Source organism: Neodiprion pinetum, chromosome 3 (genome assembly GCF_021155775.2).
Source record: "Neodiprion pinetum isolate iyNeoPine1 chromosome 3, iyNeoPine1.2, whole genome shotgun sequence".
NCBI lineage: Eukaryota > Metazoa > Arthropoda > Insecta > Hymenoptera > Diprionidae > Neodiprion > Neodiprion pinetum.
This window is the reverse complement of record NC_060234.1, coordinates 2,708,586-2,724,537: the sequence shown is the minus strand read 5'-3', so window position 1 is coordinate 2,724,537 and position 15,952 is coordinate 2,708,586. Positions and strand designations below refer to the sequence as shown.

General features: G+C 32.8%; 1 protein-coding gene across 49 annotated transcripts in view; it reads right to left on the bottom strand.

Annotated features, from left to right (window-relative positions):
• Positions 1–15,952, bottom strand: part of LOC124214177 (longitudinals lacking protein) — a 53,972-nt gene that overhangs the window by 29,650 nt on the left and 8,370 nt on the right. The window contains exons 7-8 of one of the 49 annotated variants that reach the window (XM_069134448.1): positions 1,560–1,594; positions 263–799 (exon numbers count right to left, since the gene is read on the bottom strand). The exons of 40 other annotated variants lie outside the window; for them this stretch is intronic. In XM_069134448.1, coding sequence (XP_068990549.1) covers positions 662–799; positions 1,560–1,594 — 173 coding nt within the window. In that variant the 3' untranslated portion in view covers positions 263–661. Of the gene's footprint in view, positions 1–262; positions 800–1,307; positions 1,595–2,333; positions 2,838–3,259; positions 3,571–4,551; positions 4,776–5,744; positions 6,824–8,140; positions 8,417–15,952 lie in introns of those variants that run through there. 8 more of the 49 variants (XM_046616323.2, XM_069134436.1, XM_046616322.1 and 5 more) reach the window with 8 other exon arrangements.

Genomic DNA, 15,952 nt, shown 5'->3' with positions numbered 1-15,952 from the left:
TTTTCCAAACAGTCCATCAAACGATGCGAGTTTCGACTACAACAGTTTTCATATCTTCTACTGCAATATTGATTATAGTCTGTCTGAGATACATCCCGTATATCCACTTGTTTGGCATCGTTACAAGCTCTCAAAAAAAAAAAATCTGTTCGGTAAACTAATTCAGTTTACTTGATAACAGATGGACAGGAAAATAACAAATGGCACAAGTACATCAGGCTAGAACAGATAGGTAATAATTTACTCCAAATCTGAATAGTAATATGTTTTTAGGTGGTGTATTTATTTTTCCACTCGACGATCAAACACAAGATTTAATAAATACATATACTACATGTCAAAATACTTCCGTTAGTGGCCGCAGTCAGACCTCAGGTGTAGAACCAAATCTGGTTAACAAGAGAAGGTACCTCCGAGAGTTCGGTATTAAAGATATATATCAGCCCCTGATTGTTTCCTCGAGGAAAATGAACACTTTTATATCAACGCCTTCTTGTTCCACGTATCATATGCGACGAGCAGCGCGAGAGTTTGATGAATGATTACGGGGCATTGGCGCTTCGATTGCCATGTATCATTGCGCAGTGTCTACGCATGTTGAACGCGTCGACGGTGCTGTAGGTACATTTGGCGCACTGAATTACACTCGTGTAGCAACGGGCTAATGGATTTTTCGAACAATACATAGAACGATGCCTGTCTCGACTACGACGGATCTTATACTTTCTATTGCAATATTGACAATAGTATGCCTGAGGTGAGATCGTGTGCCTCCATTTATTCCACACCATTTTACGATCTAGAAAACAATAAAACAATAATTGAATTAATATATAAAGTCACAAAATTCATTCGGTAATGGCTACTCAACAACAAAAGAACAGGGACGCAAATACAAGGTAATCAATAACACGATTAATAAATTACTCATAGCTTAATTAATATGGAAAATATTTTAAATCTCCTTATTGTTCAATTCTACCTTTGGCTTGAAATGCGATGAATAAATTAACGCAGTGAGAAAAACTGAAGGAATAAATCTTTCACAGTCTTTAAACGTGCCAGGAATAGCGGTGTATTTTATACAGTGAATACGCCAACTCGAAGAATTACTATGCGTTTTATTTTATGAGAACCAGATCTGTGATGAATAAATGTGAAATAAAGCAGTTTTATTTAACCAGATGATCTAATCTGACATGAGAAAAGTTTACAACGTTCACAGATCAGTTTCTTGACAGAGATAGATTTTCATGCTTTTTCTTTTTAATTATAAAGCAAGCAGCGCTTTGCCACGTACTGTTTACCATAAGAGATGACAACATTCTGACAAACAGCTATGGGAAATTGGTTTGTCGGTTCCCATGTTTCAAGAAACAGTGCCTGCGCATGTTAGACCCATTGACAGTGTTGTAAGTACATTTTGTGCACCGAATGATTTTCGTGTAGCAATGTGCGGATGGATTTTTCAAACAGTACATCAAACAATGCACATTTCTACTGCGACGGATTTTATACTTTTTATTGCAAAATCTACAATAGTATGCCTGAGATCCTGCCTTGTATTTCCGTTCATTGAACATTGCTTGAAGATCTGAAAAATAGTAGAAAAAAAAATTACTTTATTAATGGTTAGCGACATATGAGGGTGTAAAAAAAAACAAAAAACGAAAACACAAGTATACAAACAGATAGATGATTAGTCGTTTATTCCAAACCTGATCAAAATAAACTCTTTGTCATGAGAATGAGTCACGTTTATTAACTGAACAATTAGCATGAAATGGCATGCACACGTAGAATGATTGAAAGACAAAAAAAAAAGTGCAACGAAACCAGCAAGGGTGTCAAAAATAATGTTTAACTATTAATAATCTAGGATTTTGCTGAACATATTTTCACGAATAGGATCGATGCATTGAAAAGTTTTGAGAGCAACATCTTGCTTGATGATTGAGCAAATAGCACTTTTCAGTTTCGTATTTTTATAATCAGTGTGAATCAGTTCAATGGAAATGTTTCTATACTTTCTATTGTCATATTGATAAAAGTAGACATGAGGTGCAGTCTTGTATTACAGCTTATGGGTCACCGTTGAGAGGTCTGGAAAACAGTAAGAGATGATGTAAGTCGAGTCATTAAATATACACAATATACTGCCGACTCAGTGAACGAACAGCAATTCAGATATAAGGTATTTAAATTAAAGGGAAACGACATTTGCTCTGAACTCAATAAATATGTACAGAAATTTTATTGTTCAACTTCGTCGACAGCACGAAACGCAATCGATACACTTACAACACCCTAATGGTATGGTAAATTGAATTCGACTTCATTTTAATTATCCAGGTTTATGGTACATCGGTTCTCGAGAAACAAGATTTCATCATTTTTACTGCCGTCGACTCGGCGCCTCAGCAACAGGTGAAAATTTTATGTCACTTGAGTATGTTTGCGCAACAAATGACAATGTGACTTTTTGTGTTTGTAATAACTGGACCTTTGAGAAAAGGTCCTTCCGCAAATAGGACATTCGGTTGTTCGACCGCAGTCGCGCTTCGAATGTTGGCCCAGGTCTGGTTGTCGAGAAAAAGCCGCTCCGCAAGTCTCACATTGAAAAGGTTTCATATTGACGGATCGGTTCCTCGATGAAGAAGGATTTTTATAACAATGTCTTCCCTGATGCATGAGCAAGTAACGCTTTTCCGTGTAACGTTTACCGCAAAAGGAGCAAGGAAACTGTCGCTTCGAGAACGATCCCGTAACATATTCCTGAGCTACGTTATGTCTCACTGTTTCATACTCTGGCTCAGGCAAGAACACGCTCCACGGTACTGAAAAATAAATGTCAACATCTATTGGTTAGTATTTTTGTTTCTGTTCTTTCTCCAGCCGACAAAAAGGATTTAATCATATTTAGTGAAAATTCAGGGTAGCTGGTCATGGTTTTACAAATTACAGATGAATCATAGATTTTACACGTTTCTGTGAAAAAATTTTAATAACCAACTACCGTGAAATTTCAAATACTAAAGGTAAAACATAGATGCGTCAGAGTTGAATGACGCAAAGCAGTTTCGATGATCGAATGCTGGTAATCAATCGAAAATTGCAAAGGTACAATATATTTATTTGAGAAGTAACGAAAACAATGTAATAGATTCTGTGATACAAACGTAACTTGATTTTTCTACCAATTCTATATATTTGCAAACAATGCGTTTCAACTTCGTTATTTTTAACACGTGACGGCACATATTATTGCAGCTCGCTATTGATCAGGCTGTGTGATATCTAAAGCATAGACATTCAATCCTGGATGTATTTTTCTTGAGTGCAAGTAAACATTCGATTGTTGTTTGCATCTATACTTGCAGTACGGACACTGAAAGCGTGGCGGGATTCCACATTCGTATGTAATGTGTCGCTTAAGATGTCCTTTCTGAGCATAAGCTTTTCCGCACTTCAAACAGGAGTGCTCCTTAAGACATTCCTGACCACGAATAGTATAACTCGTTGCCAAGCTCAATCTGTCGCTCTTACTCTCGCCCACAATCTGCCAATATTCTGCAAACATTAGAATGAATGATGTAGCGATATGAATGTTTTCCATCATTTCGATTCATAGATCACATGAGAGGTTTTGGCAAGTTTGCGAAATTTTAAATCAACTCTGCTTTCTTTAATCATCACAAGTTTTACAGTGAAAAATTATCACATTCGCAGACGTTACATCAAGTGTCTAGAATTATATGCAACAGTTGTAAATGCACAATTATAATATTATAATTGTCAAATACTTGGGTAATCGTGGGGCACTTTATCGATAGAACTAGAACACAACAAGTCCAGCACGGAGAATATTTGGATAAAAAATGATACACTTCAGTCTATTCAACAGATAAATCAAACGCTGTATCTAATCCTGTGGGTATATTTAAATGATGGAATGGAATAATCAGAAATCAATTTCAACAGGCACATATGTTGTACTATATTTGCTGGAGTTTAGATTTCATATGATATTATGTGCTTATTCTTATAACATAGTTTTGCAATAATCGACTCAAAAATCGATAGATAAAATATGAACATGTGCACAGATTAACTTTACGTGAATATGAATAACTTATTATTCCGGTAAAAAGTAGAAAAAAAGAAAAACATAAATTGATAATAAATATCATCGCCCTGAATGATATTCGAACCACAATTACGACTTACGATTTGTAAAAAATATATATATATAATATATATATATACATATATCGCATACACTGTGACCAATATATGCAATATTTTTCAATTAGCTTATCATTATATAATTAATACTACTATAATACATTGAGTTAATGTGAGATATGTAGGAAAAAATTGAAATATGCAAACTGTAATTTGGTGCTCAAATTGAAATATGAAACGTGGCATTAGATTTGAACAGATATTTTCCTAATTGAAAAAAAAAAAAAAAACACAACCCAGCATATTGTATGGGAACTATCGATTCTATGAACTAATTTTCTTCCGTCGTTCCGATCGGCTAATCCTGTCAAATGATAGAAGTTATATTTGGGAAATATGTATCCGCGCGACATGCTCTGCAAGAGTATCAGGCCTGGAGTAAAATCTTCCGCAGTGTGGGCAAGCGCATTTTAGCTTAGTAGGTCCACATCCGTAGCGCGTATGCCTGTTGAGAGATGACAAGTTCTTATAACGTTTTCCACATTCAGGGCATTGGTGATCTCCACCGCCATACGTCGAGGGAAAGGTCTCTGTAACGAGAAGGGGTAGCGATCAGTTCGTTTGGTTTAATAGTGCCCAAACGCTACCCTCTAGCTGTAAGAAATTTACATCATTTTGTAGGAAAATATTCTATTTTAAAATTGGTGAAATTGAGAAATTCATCAGCAACCTTCTATGGAACCCAAACAATTAACGACACCATAAACTACAGTAAATATGTAAAATCGTCACAGAGTTCAAGTGAGGCGAATGTTGTTGCGCGGAGAGAAAGTAACGACAATCGAAAAAACTCGTATGCTACAACTTTTTTACCAAGTTTCAAACAATTGGAACTTATACAAGCATGTTTTAATGCAGTACTCGATATTAACTTTCAGAAAAAAAAAATATATTACAAGTAGTGTATAGTATTACATATAAGTGATAATATTACAAGGTTCTAATGATGTAACAAATTTAGCTGGTGAATAGAGTTTACAAAACAAAGTGACATTTTTTCACCGTGCGAATATAGACTTCAAATTACATTCAGGATTTCTAACACATTATTTGTGATGTCAAATGTGTGATATAGGAAATAAAGAAACACAACTTTCACTTGACATATTTTCAATTTATTTCAGTCGAACGATTTCCGGTTAATGGACTTGCCAAATCTGATTGTAAATAAAAATTATTTATTCTTTTATTTGTATCACCCAGGTAGATTTAATAAATGTATTCCCTCATTGAGAAGAACTCAGTTTCCATTTGATAAGCCCATTTTTAAAAATATACTTACCGAGAGCAGCACCTGCCGGTGTTCTTAATTATCATTCCTCGACAACTACGTCTCTGTTCATAAGGCACGAGAGAAATAGTGCGAAAGATAAACGAAAAATATAAGAAGCCCTGGTATATCATTATTTTCAAATTTTATTTGAACATTGTTAGAAAATTTATAAAATATCATATAAAGATTCAACGATTATTAGTTATAGTGAATACTCAGTCTCACGAAAAATCAAAACTAAAGATCAGATACTGTATTGACAACATGTCAGACATTACCCAAATAAATTTTACCACATACTTAACTCGTGATAAATCTCATTAGGTAAAATTAAATAAAACTATAGCTGACTGACCAGTTGGTAGATAAATATATTTTTTTGTAGGTATAGTAATGATTATGTACCTTCTTTTTCAGCTATTCTTTTTCTATTCGATATTGTCCCTGCGGCTATTCTTTACAAAACTAACAACAATATAGGAATGTTATACCAATCCTTGTTCATTTGGCATATTCGCTCAAGCAATTTTTAACCCTATTTACATTAAAATGAAAAATCTTCAGCACAGCTAACATCAGTAATCGAACAAGTGACGTACCACAAACTAAAAAAACTAAAGATGCAAGTTAATTAAGTCTTGTATTGTTTGTATGGTAAGAATATTTTATATTATATATATTTTATATTTATAAATACGCACTCGGTATGGATCTCGACTCTTGAATTTTGCCTAGTTACCAAATACTCAACAGAATTAACAGCTTAAAAAAATAATTAAGTTCATCGCTGTTAATTCTTTAAATCAATTGATATTTCTGCTCCAAAGTGTCCAAAGTTTTCTTTACTTTTTTTTGTAAGCAAAACTTTACGTCGCTAAGATTGCATTAATTTTACGTCACAGTATATGACAGAGGAAGACTGACGATAAGTGAGAACGATTACTTCGTAGTTTGTATGATTACCGAACTCTAAATATTGTAAAATTGAGATTCATCAATTTTCTCTTTTCATTTTATTCTACTTTCATAAATTCTATTATTCCAACGTTACAGCAATTCTCAAAAGCTGCTGGAAGATCTATTTGGTAACCGATCCACCATGTATATGTAGAATGTGCTGCTTAAGGTGGTCAGGTCGGCAGAAATATTTGCCACATAATGTGCAGGTGAAGGTGTAACGTGAGCCGAGTCCTCCGCATTCGTATCTTGAGTGACGAGTTAGCGAAGACCGAGATCTATAGCCACGTCCACACATGACACATCGAAATTTGAGATCACTGGACGAACCTTCTCCTGCCGGACTTACTGTAAGCATACACGGAGGCGTTTTACAGATGGATTCTTCGTTGTTTCAAAAATATTGTTGTTGTTTTTTTCTATATTTTTATTTCAAGTGGTTACAAAAAAACAACAAAAACACACAAAATCCCTTTTTATTTGCAAAGCCAATTTAAGCATTCTAGTTTATTTATATTTTATAACCATTTTTTTCTTTCTTTCTTTTTTTTTACAAATACAAAGCTTGCATTATATTGAGATTCTGGTATAGTCAGTACGCTTTTTTTGATTAACCGGCGAATGAAATTCAATACTTTATCAGATCCGACAAAGTAAGTAGAAAAGTAAACGACTGTCCTCAGAAATAAGGTTGAAATCTAGGGAAAGAAAGTAAAAAGAAAAAATAAATGAAAAAACGAACTTTGAATTATTGAGAACTAAATTTTTGATCGAATAAGAATCTTGTTTCTCTTGTCTTCGTTCTAGGTAAGAGTATGAATTTTCAATTAGTCGTTCACAGTGTCATCAGAAATGCTGCTACGTGTCTCTTCGAGGTGAAAAAGCTGCTAGAAATTAGAATTTGAAAATAATACTGATACGCAGAATCTCAATTAAAATTGTTATTAACATGCTGCCCCATCGATATATTTTTTCGTGTTTTTTGTTTTTTGTCTTACAATTCCCCGTTCATAATCCAACCCATAAGGAAAATGCCTCCATGTATATTTTCACCCCACACATATACAGTACGAATCACATGAGTAAGCATACAATTATAAAAAGAAAAAAAAAAAAAGAAATCGCAGCAAATATACAGCATTAGACGTGCTGTCTGAATATGATACACAATTAATTAACAACATATTAATACGGCGTGACGAGTCACGAACGCATATTATTAAAGAGTATTTACTCTGTTCGGAATGTGTCCATTCAACGATAACTGAGGCTACATCGGACAGGGTCATCAAAAATGATCTCTCTAATCTCTCGATTGAATGACTGACAGACTGTTCTAGAAACCAAATAACTAAACTAGCACACGCTTCGCTGCGAGGAAAATTTTTTTTATACCAAAATACCTAATCAAAATATATTTGAAAGTTTGACCAACGACTTACAACCAAGGGTGTAATGGAAAAAGAAAAAAAAAAGAATAAAAAATTATATAACTAAACGTACTCCGTACATGTGAATTCAACGAATGATTTATTTCTTTCTTTTTTCTTTTTTCTTTCACAGATAATTGTTTACTTTGTTTTAACTATTTAAATGCTAGTATGTATTAATAAGTTATGAAGAAAATTATCTACATAAATTCTCTTTCTAGCGCTCTTCCTCTGGTCGATAACCCACCTTTATATTATCTAGACTGAAATCCTTATCATTTCCAATATTTGTAAGAAAATTGAGCGTGATCCTTATGGCTGGCGGATGGCAGCCGTTGTGAAAGCGCCACATCACGCTTCATTTTCTCTACCTCCAGAAAACATTCGGTAAGATGCCTCAGTAGCCCTCCACGATATTTGTAAGTTCGACCGCAGCTGGGACAGGCAAGTCTGCGATAATCAGCCATTGGATGGACATCGTCGTACTGCGATGATGAATGCAACCTCCCAACTGCAAGAATCACGGCCTAGCATCACCCCAAACAAAATTCAACGATGATTGACATTTTAATTTTACGATTCTGACTCTTCGACGATACAGATGATTCTGACCATATTTTTCTCTGGTGTTCTACATGTCAAGGAATTCAGATTAATTTTTAAACAAGGTATGAAAAAGGCGTAGAGTCATGTCAACTTTTTGCCCCCAAATCAAATTTGATGTTTTTTTTTTTGTCTTGATTTGTCTTTTTGGATTTTTCAAATCTCAAATGCAGTTTGAGAAAATTGATTCGACGATGAATTACATGTGTCTTTTTTTTTTATGAATATTACAACATCGAGCATTTCTATAATGCATTCAAGTACGGAAACTGACTATTTGATTCACATATTTTGATGAACAATAGAAACGTTAATAAGACAATCGCTGAAACAAATCTACAAAGAAACAGATTTAAGATTTGTGTAAAATTTAGGCGTCAGATTGTACAACATCTAATTCTTTCAACTATATTATTAACTATTTGAAAACTCTGCTTAAGAAAGGACATACACAAGCCTAGTTTCTGTATAGATTTGAAAATCACAATTACCTGAAATTAGGACGATGAGGTTTAAAAAATGAAAAGTTATACACGTATTTATAAATATCATCAATGTTTTATTTTCAAATATTAAACGTAGAGTTCACGCCCTTTCAAGAGTGCGTTTTACATTGAGCGTAGAGATAAATGACGTCTCTCATATACCGTTTATTATTAAAATACTCTCAAGTTTTACCAAAATTTACAATTATCAACTTTTACTTTACTACTCTGGTAACATGCGAAAAAATTTTGACTGAAAAAAAAAGAAAAAAAAATTCAAGTACCAAAAATTTGATATCAAGCCCCACAGTATTAGACCTTCATATTTATAAATACATACTGAACAGAGATTAAAGTTGTGTTCTTTTTAAAATCCCCAATTATCTATCGAATATCAGGTTCTCAATTGTTTCCGATGCAATTACGACGACGGAGTGAATATACCGCTTTGTGTATCCAAACTGCAATTTCCACATTAGAATTTCCACATTAGAATTTCCCAACTCGGTTAAGTTAAAGATGCTGTAAAATTCGACCTGTTTGCCGCTGAGTTCTTGTTTTCAATTTTTATACGACAGATTTTTCCTGTAAATAATGTCACTCGCCTAAGAAACTAATCTGAGAAATGATTTAACAATTAAAAATTTTCAACATGATATAATACTTAGTTTATTTACATCTTCACGTTATCGTTATGAAATTAAGACCAATCTCTCAAGTAAAAAATAAACAAAACGTCAAACTTCTGACTGAAACGTAAGTGATTTTAAAACAATTCCCACTTCGTGTCTTGAAGAGAATACAAATGTACATTGATAAAAATCACAAGGAAACATTATACACAAGAAATTTGAATGGCACAAAAAATGATGACGTATAGAAGGGGAAGATACTAAACACACTTTTCAATTATAATAAATGTAAGAATATTTTTCAAACAACAATCATACCCTTCTTAAATAAACAATACTTTCCACATTGTCTTATACACCTGTGATAAGTACCGCATAGACAAGTTGGCAGGTACAATCGTTCGAGAAAACTGAATACTTAAATACTAAACAAAAAACAAAAAGATTACAACATATTTCATTCACTTACACGAATGAAATAATGTTCATTTTTTCAAGAACTTCGGAAACTTTCATTAAAATAATCTCTACGCATCCTTATCGATTGTGACGATGATCGAAGCAAGTGATTTTCTGCTTTGATTCAGAAAAAATCTGTGTTGCTTCCCGACGACATCTCGAGGCTGGAGACTATCGAAGCCTTTGAAAGCAAGTTCAATGCCAGAACAGATTCTTGACGCCCAAACTCCGACTCGAAGCGACCACGAAAATGCGATAAAAATTTCCCACAAGTAATCCTGAGACGTTTAGAAACTATTCAATGACGGATGGAACCTTATCAGGACAAATAAAGTTTTTTTTTTTGTTTATTTTCACAGTGCAAATCTACAATATCTCGGCGCCTAAGAATTATGTAATTTTGAACTGTGAAAATTTGATTCAATTTCCCAGTAAATGAGTTCAATGTTATGATACAGAATTTCCCACTGAGTTCTTTCATTCATACACACAAACAAACACACATGCGATAATTGTTAATTCGTTATCATCATAAAACGCGCTTCTGAAAACTGTTTATAAAAAATTAATATTGTTCGATTGTACGGTAGTTCTGTGAAACCGATTTTTCAAAATATACAACATGGCAATTGATTTTAATTCATCAATTGTCAAAGCGTAGGTAATGAAAAAGTGTTTCATAAAATGTATAAATTAAACGGAAACAACTTGTAAATACCTTCACACGCATCAGGGATATAAATACGTAAATAAATTTCCTGAAAAATGTCAAATCACCAGAAACAAATAAATTGAACAATCAGATTACATGTAAACATAAATCATGGTTTCCGAATCGCACCAATTATTTCCTCCGTCGAACACAACGTCGGAAAAATAACAGAGTCGTAGCATAAAATTGGTCAATGAAACGAGGTTGTTTCACTAAAATTGTATAATGCATTAAAAAAAATTAGATATGTATTCAAAATGAATACCAGGTTGTAACAATACACATGAAAAATTAAAGCAAAGTGACAAGATATTTTACCAAAGCTTTACATATTATAGAAAAGGGAACTGAAAAAAATTGAAAATTTTCTTTCGACACGCCGATACTACGTGCGAAAACATAATTTACTTACCTCTTACCCAAAGTCATTGGTCAAAATCATCGAGCACAGTCTATCAATTGGTCTGTCGAATGATTTCTCCAAAAACTTAAATCGAGCTATTGGATTTAAATCAGCGTCTGGTTTTCTTGTCTTGCTGAATATTAAACTCACTCCCGTATGTATTCATGTTTCAATATATAAAATTGTTGTTTAATGCAGTAAAACGATATTCCGCAAATGCGTAATCAGCGTATTGGACTCCGATCATCAGATGACGAAAATTTCTCATTCGAAGAGGTGAACAGAGTCCAACAACGCCATAAGCGGTTTACCGTCATTATTAACAATAGTATAAATTGATATACCGTGAACACACAAAAAAGACGAAGCGTAAATGAGAAAATCAAGTTGAAACATATTGCCTGGAAAAAGAAAGTTTCACATATTAGTTATAATAAAGTTGCAACATTTGTGGGTTTGATATGTAATTCAAACCCGTCTCATGTGGTAAAATTCCTTGAATAAAAAGGATGTCGTGGAAGTTTCAAACTTGTTGATAGTCTTCTTCCCAATGATTCGGTTCAAAAGTCTCAAAAGGAGACATTTCAATCTGAATACATTCCGCTAACCTGTATGGATGGATGGGGGGGGGGGGGTTAATTTAAAACCAAAATGCGAAAAACACACAAAAAAAAAAAAAAAAAAAAAAAAAAAAGGGACCAAGCACTAAATTTTCAAAGCCCGAAAATAGTGGACATTCAAAATTCAGTGGGAGAAAATTGTGAACAAGATTATAGTTGGCGAACTTCTTCGATGTAAGTTTTCTTCATCAACTGCAGCAGGCAATGAAAGTTTCAAAAGGAAACATTCAAACGTAGGTTTTACTCTTCTTTGTGGCTCCGTTCTTACTTTTAATGTTTCAAAAGTGAAGAAAAAGAAACATTGAAAGTAAAAACCGAACAATCTTCTTCTTGTGTCACAAGTGACTGTATTTAAAAATTCCTGAAATAAAACTTTCTTGACATGTTGCATTGTCTTCGAACAAAAGCTGTAAATATTTTAATCATTTAGAAAGCTTCAAAATGAAACATTCTAAAATGACATCAATACAACCGCGTTAAATTATCTCGTACCATTCAACAACGACATCATTGATCAAAAATTCACTCTCTCATTTAAAAATCACAATCATACACACAACAACAATAATGATCCTGAAATTATTTTGCAGATATTTCACACATGATTATTATCAAGAATTTCAAACCAATAACCAAGTTGCAATATTACCAAGAACATTTCAGTAAATGAGAATCGAGAAAAAAGTTACAAAATCATATATATATATCATCAAGTTTACAACCATTTACCAATACATTACCCACAAAGACCTCAGAGAAACAGATGTTCGTTCTTCTTTCTTCGAGATTATGACGAGCGAAAACACGACAAACAAACATTGCAAAAACGAAAAATGTACATTATTGCAATGAAGTTTCATGTTTGAAAACGGTAACATTTTTACTGAAAACGCGACCCGACAACGCATGATTCTAAAAGTTTAAAATAAACCTCGGAACAGCGTCAACAATCTTTTCTACGAACAGTTTAAAGCTCAACTTTTAAAAATGCAAAAAGCAGTATTAAAAGGAGTATAATTTCCGTTTAAACGTTTCCAATCCCCAGAAAAACGTGAATAGAAAAATCTTCTTTCTTCTCAAAATCTTCTCAAGGTGGTGTAATTTGTATTTATATTCCATATTAGGATGCATCGTCATCTTGCGATCAAGAAATCGCTTGACCACAAGAGATTGTTCGATCTTCTTATTTACTCATTATTCCCTGTTCACTTGGAGAAACAACATAAAAAATATGAACGAGGACAAGTCTTAAAAATATTAATAATGCATTATTATATGTATATATCGTCAAGTACAACACCACGTTGTTAATCTTATCGATAGTGTAATTATGGCAGATATTTTCCATTACTTGGAGTATCATTTTTATATACGTTCTTGTGTATGTAATAAAAGAAGCATAACAGAGTGAAACAAAAACATTTTTTTACATAAAATATTTCAACATATGTCTGATGTGTATGTGCATACTGTTTTGTTGGTTAGCAAAATAGGTAAAAAAAAAATATATTATTCTTAAAACGTGTAAAAAAAAAAATATATATATTAAAAAGAATCATGTACGTGTGCAGATCGTATTACGACAAGAAGCAAGTTATGTACACTTGGTTAGTAAATTTCTTTCGTTCTTACATTGTTTTTTTTTTTGCTTGTTTGTTTTTCCCTTTAATGCAAAAGTCTCTCTCAAAGCACAGACAATGCGCCAATGGTATTACAGTTAATGTGAGGGGGAAAAAAAGGAAAAAAAAAATCCAAAGGCTGAAGTTGTTCGTGTGTTGAGAGAAATTTTCCTAGTTTTTTTTTTTGTTTTGTTTTCACTTTGCCATAATTAGGGGGGTATAGACTACCGAAAGAAGCAGAGCATGCAAGACAAGTACGCAAAATATGGCAATGTATTTAGGAAATTTTTCATTCCCAATATTATGAATATCGTTAATACGTCTCTCATTGCCCAAATGAAATATCCGTCCAAATGTATATCTTATATATATATATATATATATATATATATATATATATATATATATATATATATATATATATATATATAGTAAGTACAAAATTATATAGAGAACCACAACCCAAAGTAATTACACAGGTATTTATCATCATATTTCACATGACTATTATGTACTGTCAATTGTGCACAATTGATGAAGAAAAAAAAAAATAGAAGAAAAAATTTATTCGCCTCGATTCCCGAGTTAAGTCAAGTTTTGACTTGACGACAAAAAAATATGGGCCGGCAAATTTGCCGTATCAAAAAAAAAAAAAAAAAACCAATCGTAGTACACGGATTAATATTAAATCAAAGATTGACAACTGACTGTACATATCAGTGTTATGTGTTGTGTACATATGTATATATATATATATATATATTATACGTATATATACATATATATATATATTAAGTGGACTTTGTTCGACATGTTTTTTTTTTTTTTATCAAAAAATATATTTTTTTTAATCTACAAACTACTAAAACACGAACACGACTACAAAACTGATATGGCATAATTTATTCCATTAGTGAATTTAGAAGAAATTATGCCAAATCAATAACCACAACGGACATTTAAATAATGGTTTTTCTACATGCTGCAGGCGACGTAGTGCAACCTCGGTTTTACTCTATTTAAAACTATTTGGATATTCTGCAAAACACAATATGGTGAGAATTTTTTATTTTTTTTATTATAAAGAGAAATAGGAAGAAAAATTAAAAATTTTTTTTCTTTTAACCAAAATTATTAACAGACGTTGAGAATGTATTGCAATAATACTGTGCATAGAAAAACCGTATCTTGATATAACAAACTACATAATTGTACTGACGAACCATAAGAGAATATTCAAAAAGAAATTTTCAAATTTTCTTTATTCTCATCTCCCATCTATTATTTTATCGCAAATAATTAACACGTGTTGTCTCTAATCAATTTATTTCAACTATCCGAATTATTATAAATTGAATTTTAAATGCCAATTCAAGTTAAATTCAAGGTAACGAGTCTCTGATTGTATAATTAAAAAAAAAACGACCTTTGCCATCAATGCAAGCACCCAAATTTTAAACAATGTTCCATTATCAAGAATTATTTCATTTGACTCGCGACTAAGTGGGGGGAAAAAAAAAGAAAATAACACAAACTACCTTTTCTCATTACACGCGTTATGCATTTTCTCTTCATCATTATCGTCCTGTTCCAAAGATATATTATAAACGTGTCGGTGGTTTTTTTTTTTTTTTTTAGGAAGATTTTATCTCCATTATTTCTCAAACTTGCAACATGATATAAAAGAAATAGCTAGCATTGACAGAGAGGTCGCTCCTCTCTCTCCGAATTTACCTTGTATCCCACGTTGGATCACTTCATTGTCGATCGCCTAATTATTCATATAGATATATATGACATGTTAATATGCATATATACCCACGACTATCAATCGTTCCTCCTATTAAACAAGCCACATGGGAAGAATATTGAATATTCAATAGTGAATAGTGAATAGCGTTCAAAATTTTATTACCTAATGTTAAAAAAAAAAGCTGTTCAATTTTGTTAAAAGCTACCGAAAGTATCGTTTGAAAAAAAAGATATGCATGAGTAAATTTTGCAATAAGTTGAAAAAAAAGGAATAAGAAAAAAAAAAAACAACAAATCATTAACCACAAATTAGATTATCTTCCCAGTTAAATCTCTCAATCAAGTAAGTTGTGTGACTTGCTCACAGTTCGTCAATACAAAAACATAGCTAGGGGGGGGGGGGGGGAGAGGGGGGCACCAAATAATCGTTAGGGAGGCGGGGGGGGGGGGGGGGGGGGGAGTTGTTCGACCAAACATGTTTATAATTCGGTCTATTCGCGATGCCGGGTCAGTATCTAAAGCTGCATCTGCTGTTGTGTTTGTGGCTTGATAGAAGGAGAGAGAGGTATATGTAAAATAGAAGAAAAAAAAAGAAAAAAAAAAATCGTGACATTGCAAAAGCCAGTAACGATAATGTAATACATCTGTACTTCGTGTTTATCCTTTCTTTCGACATTATCGTCGACGTTATACACGTATATAACTTAATGTATAGAAATGAAAAGGCTACCGATTATGAATGAACGAAGAGATGAACTAACA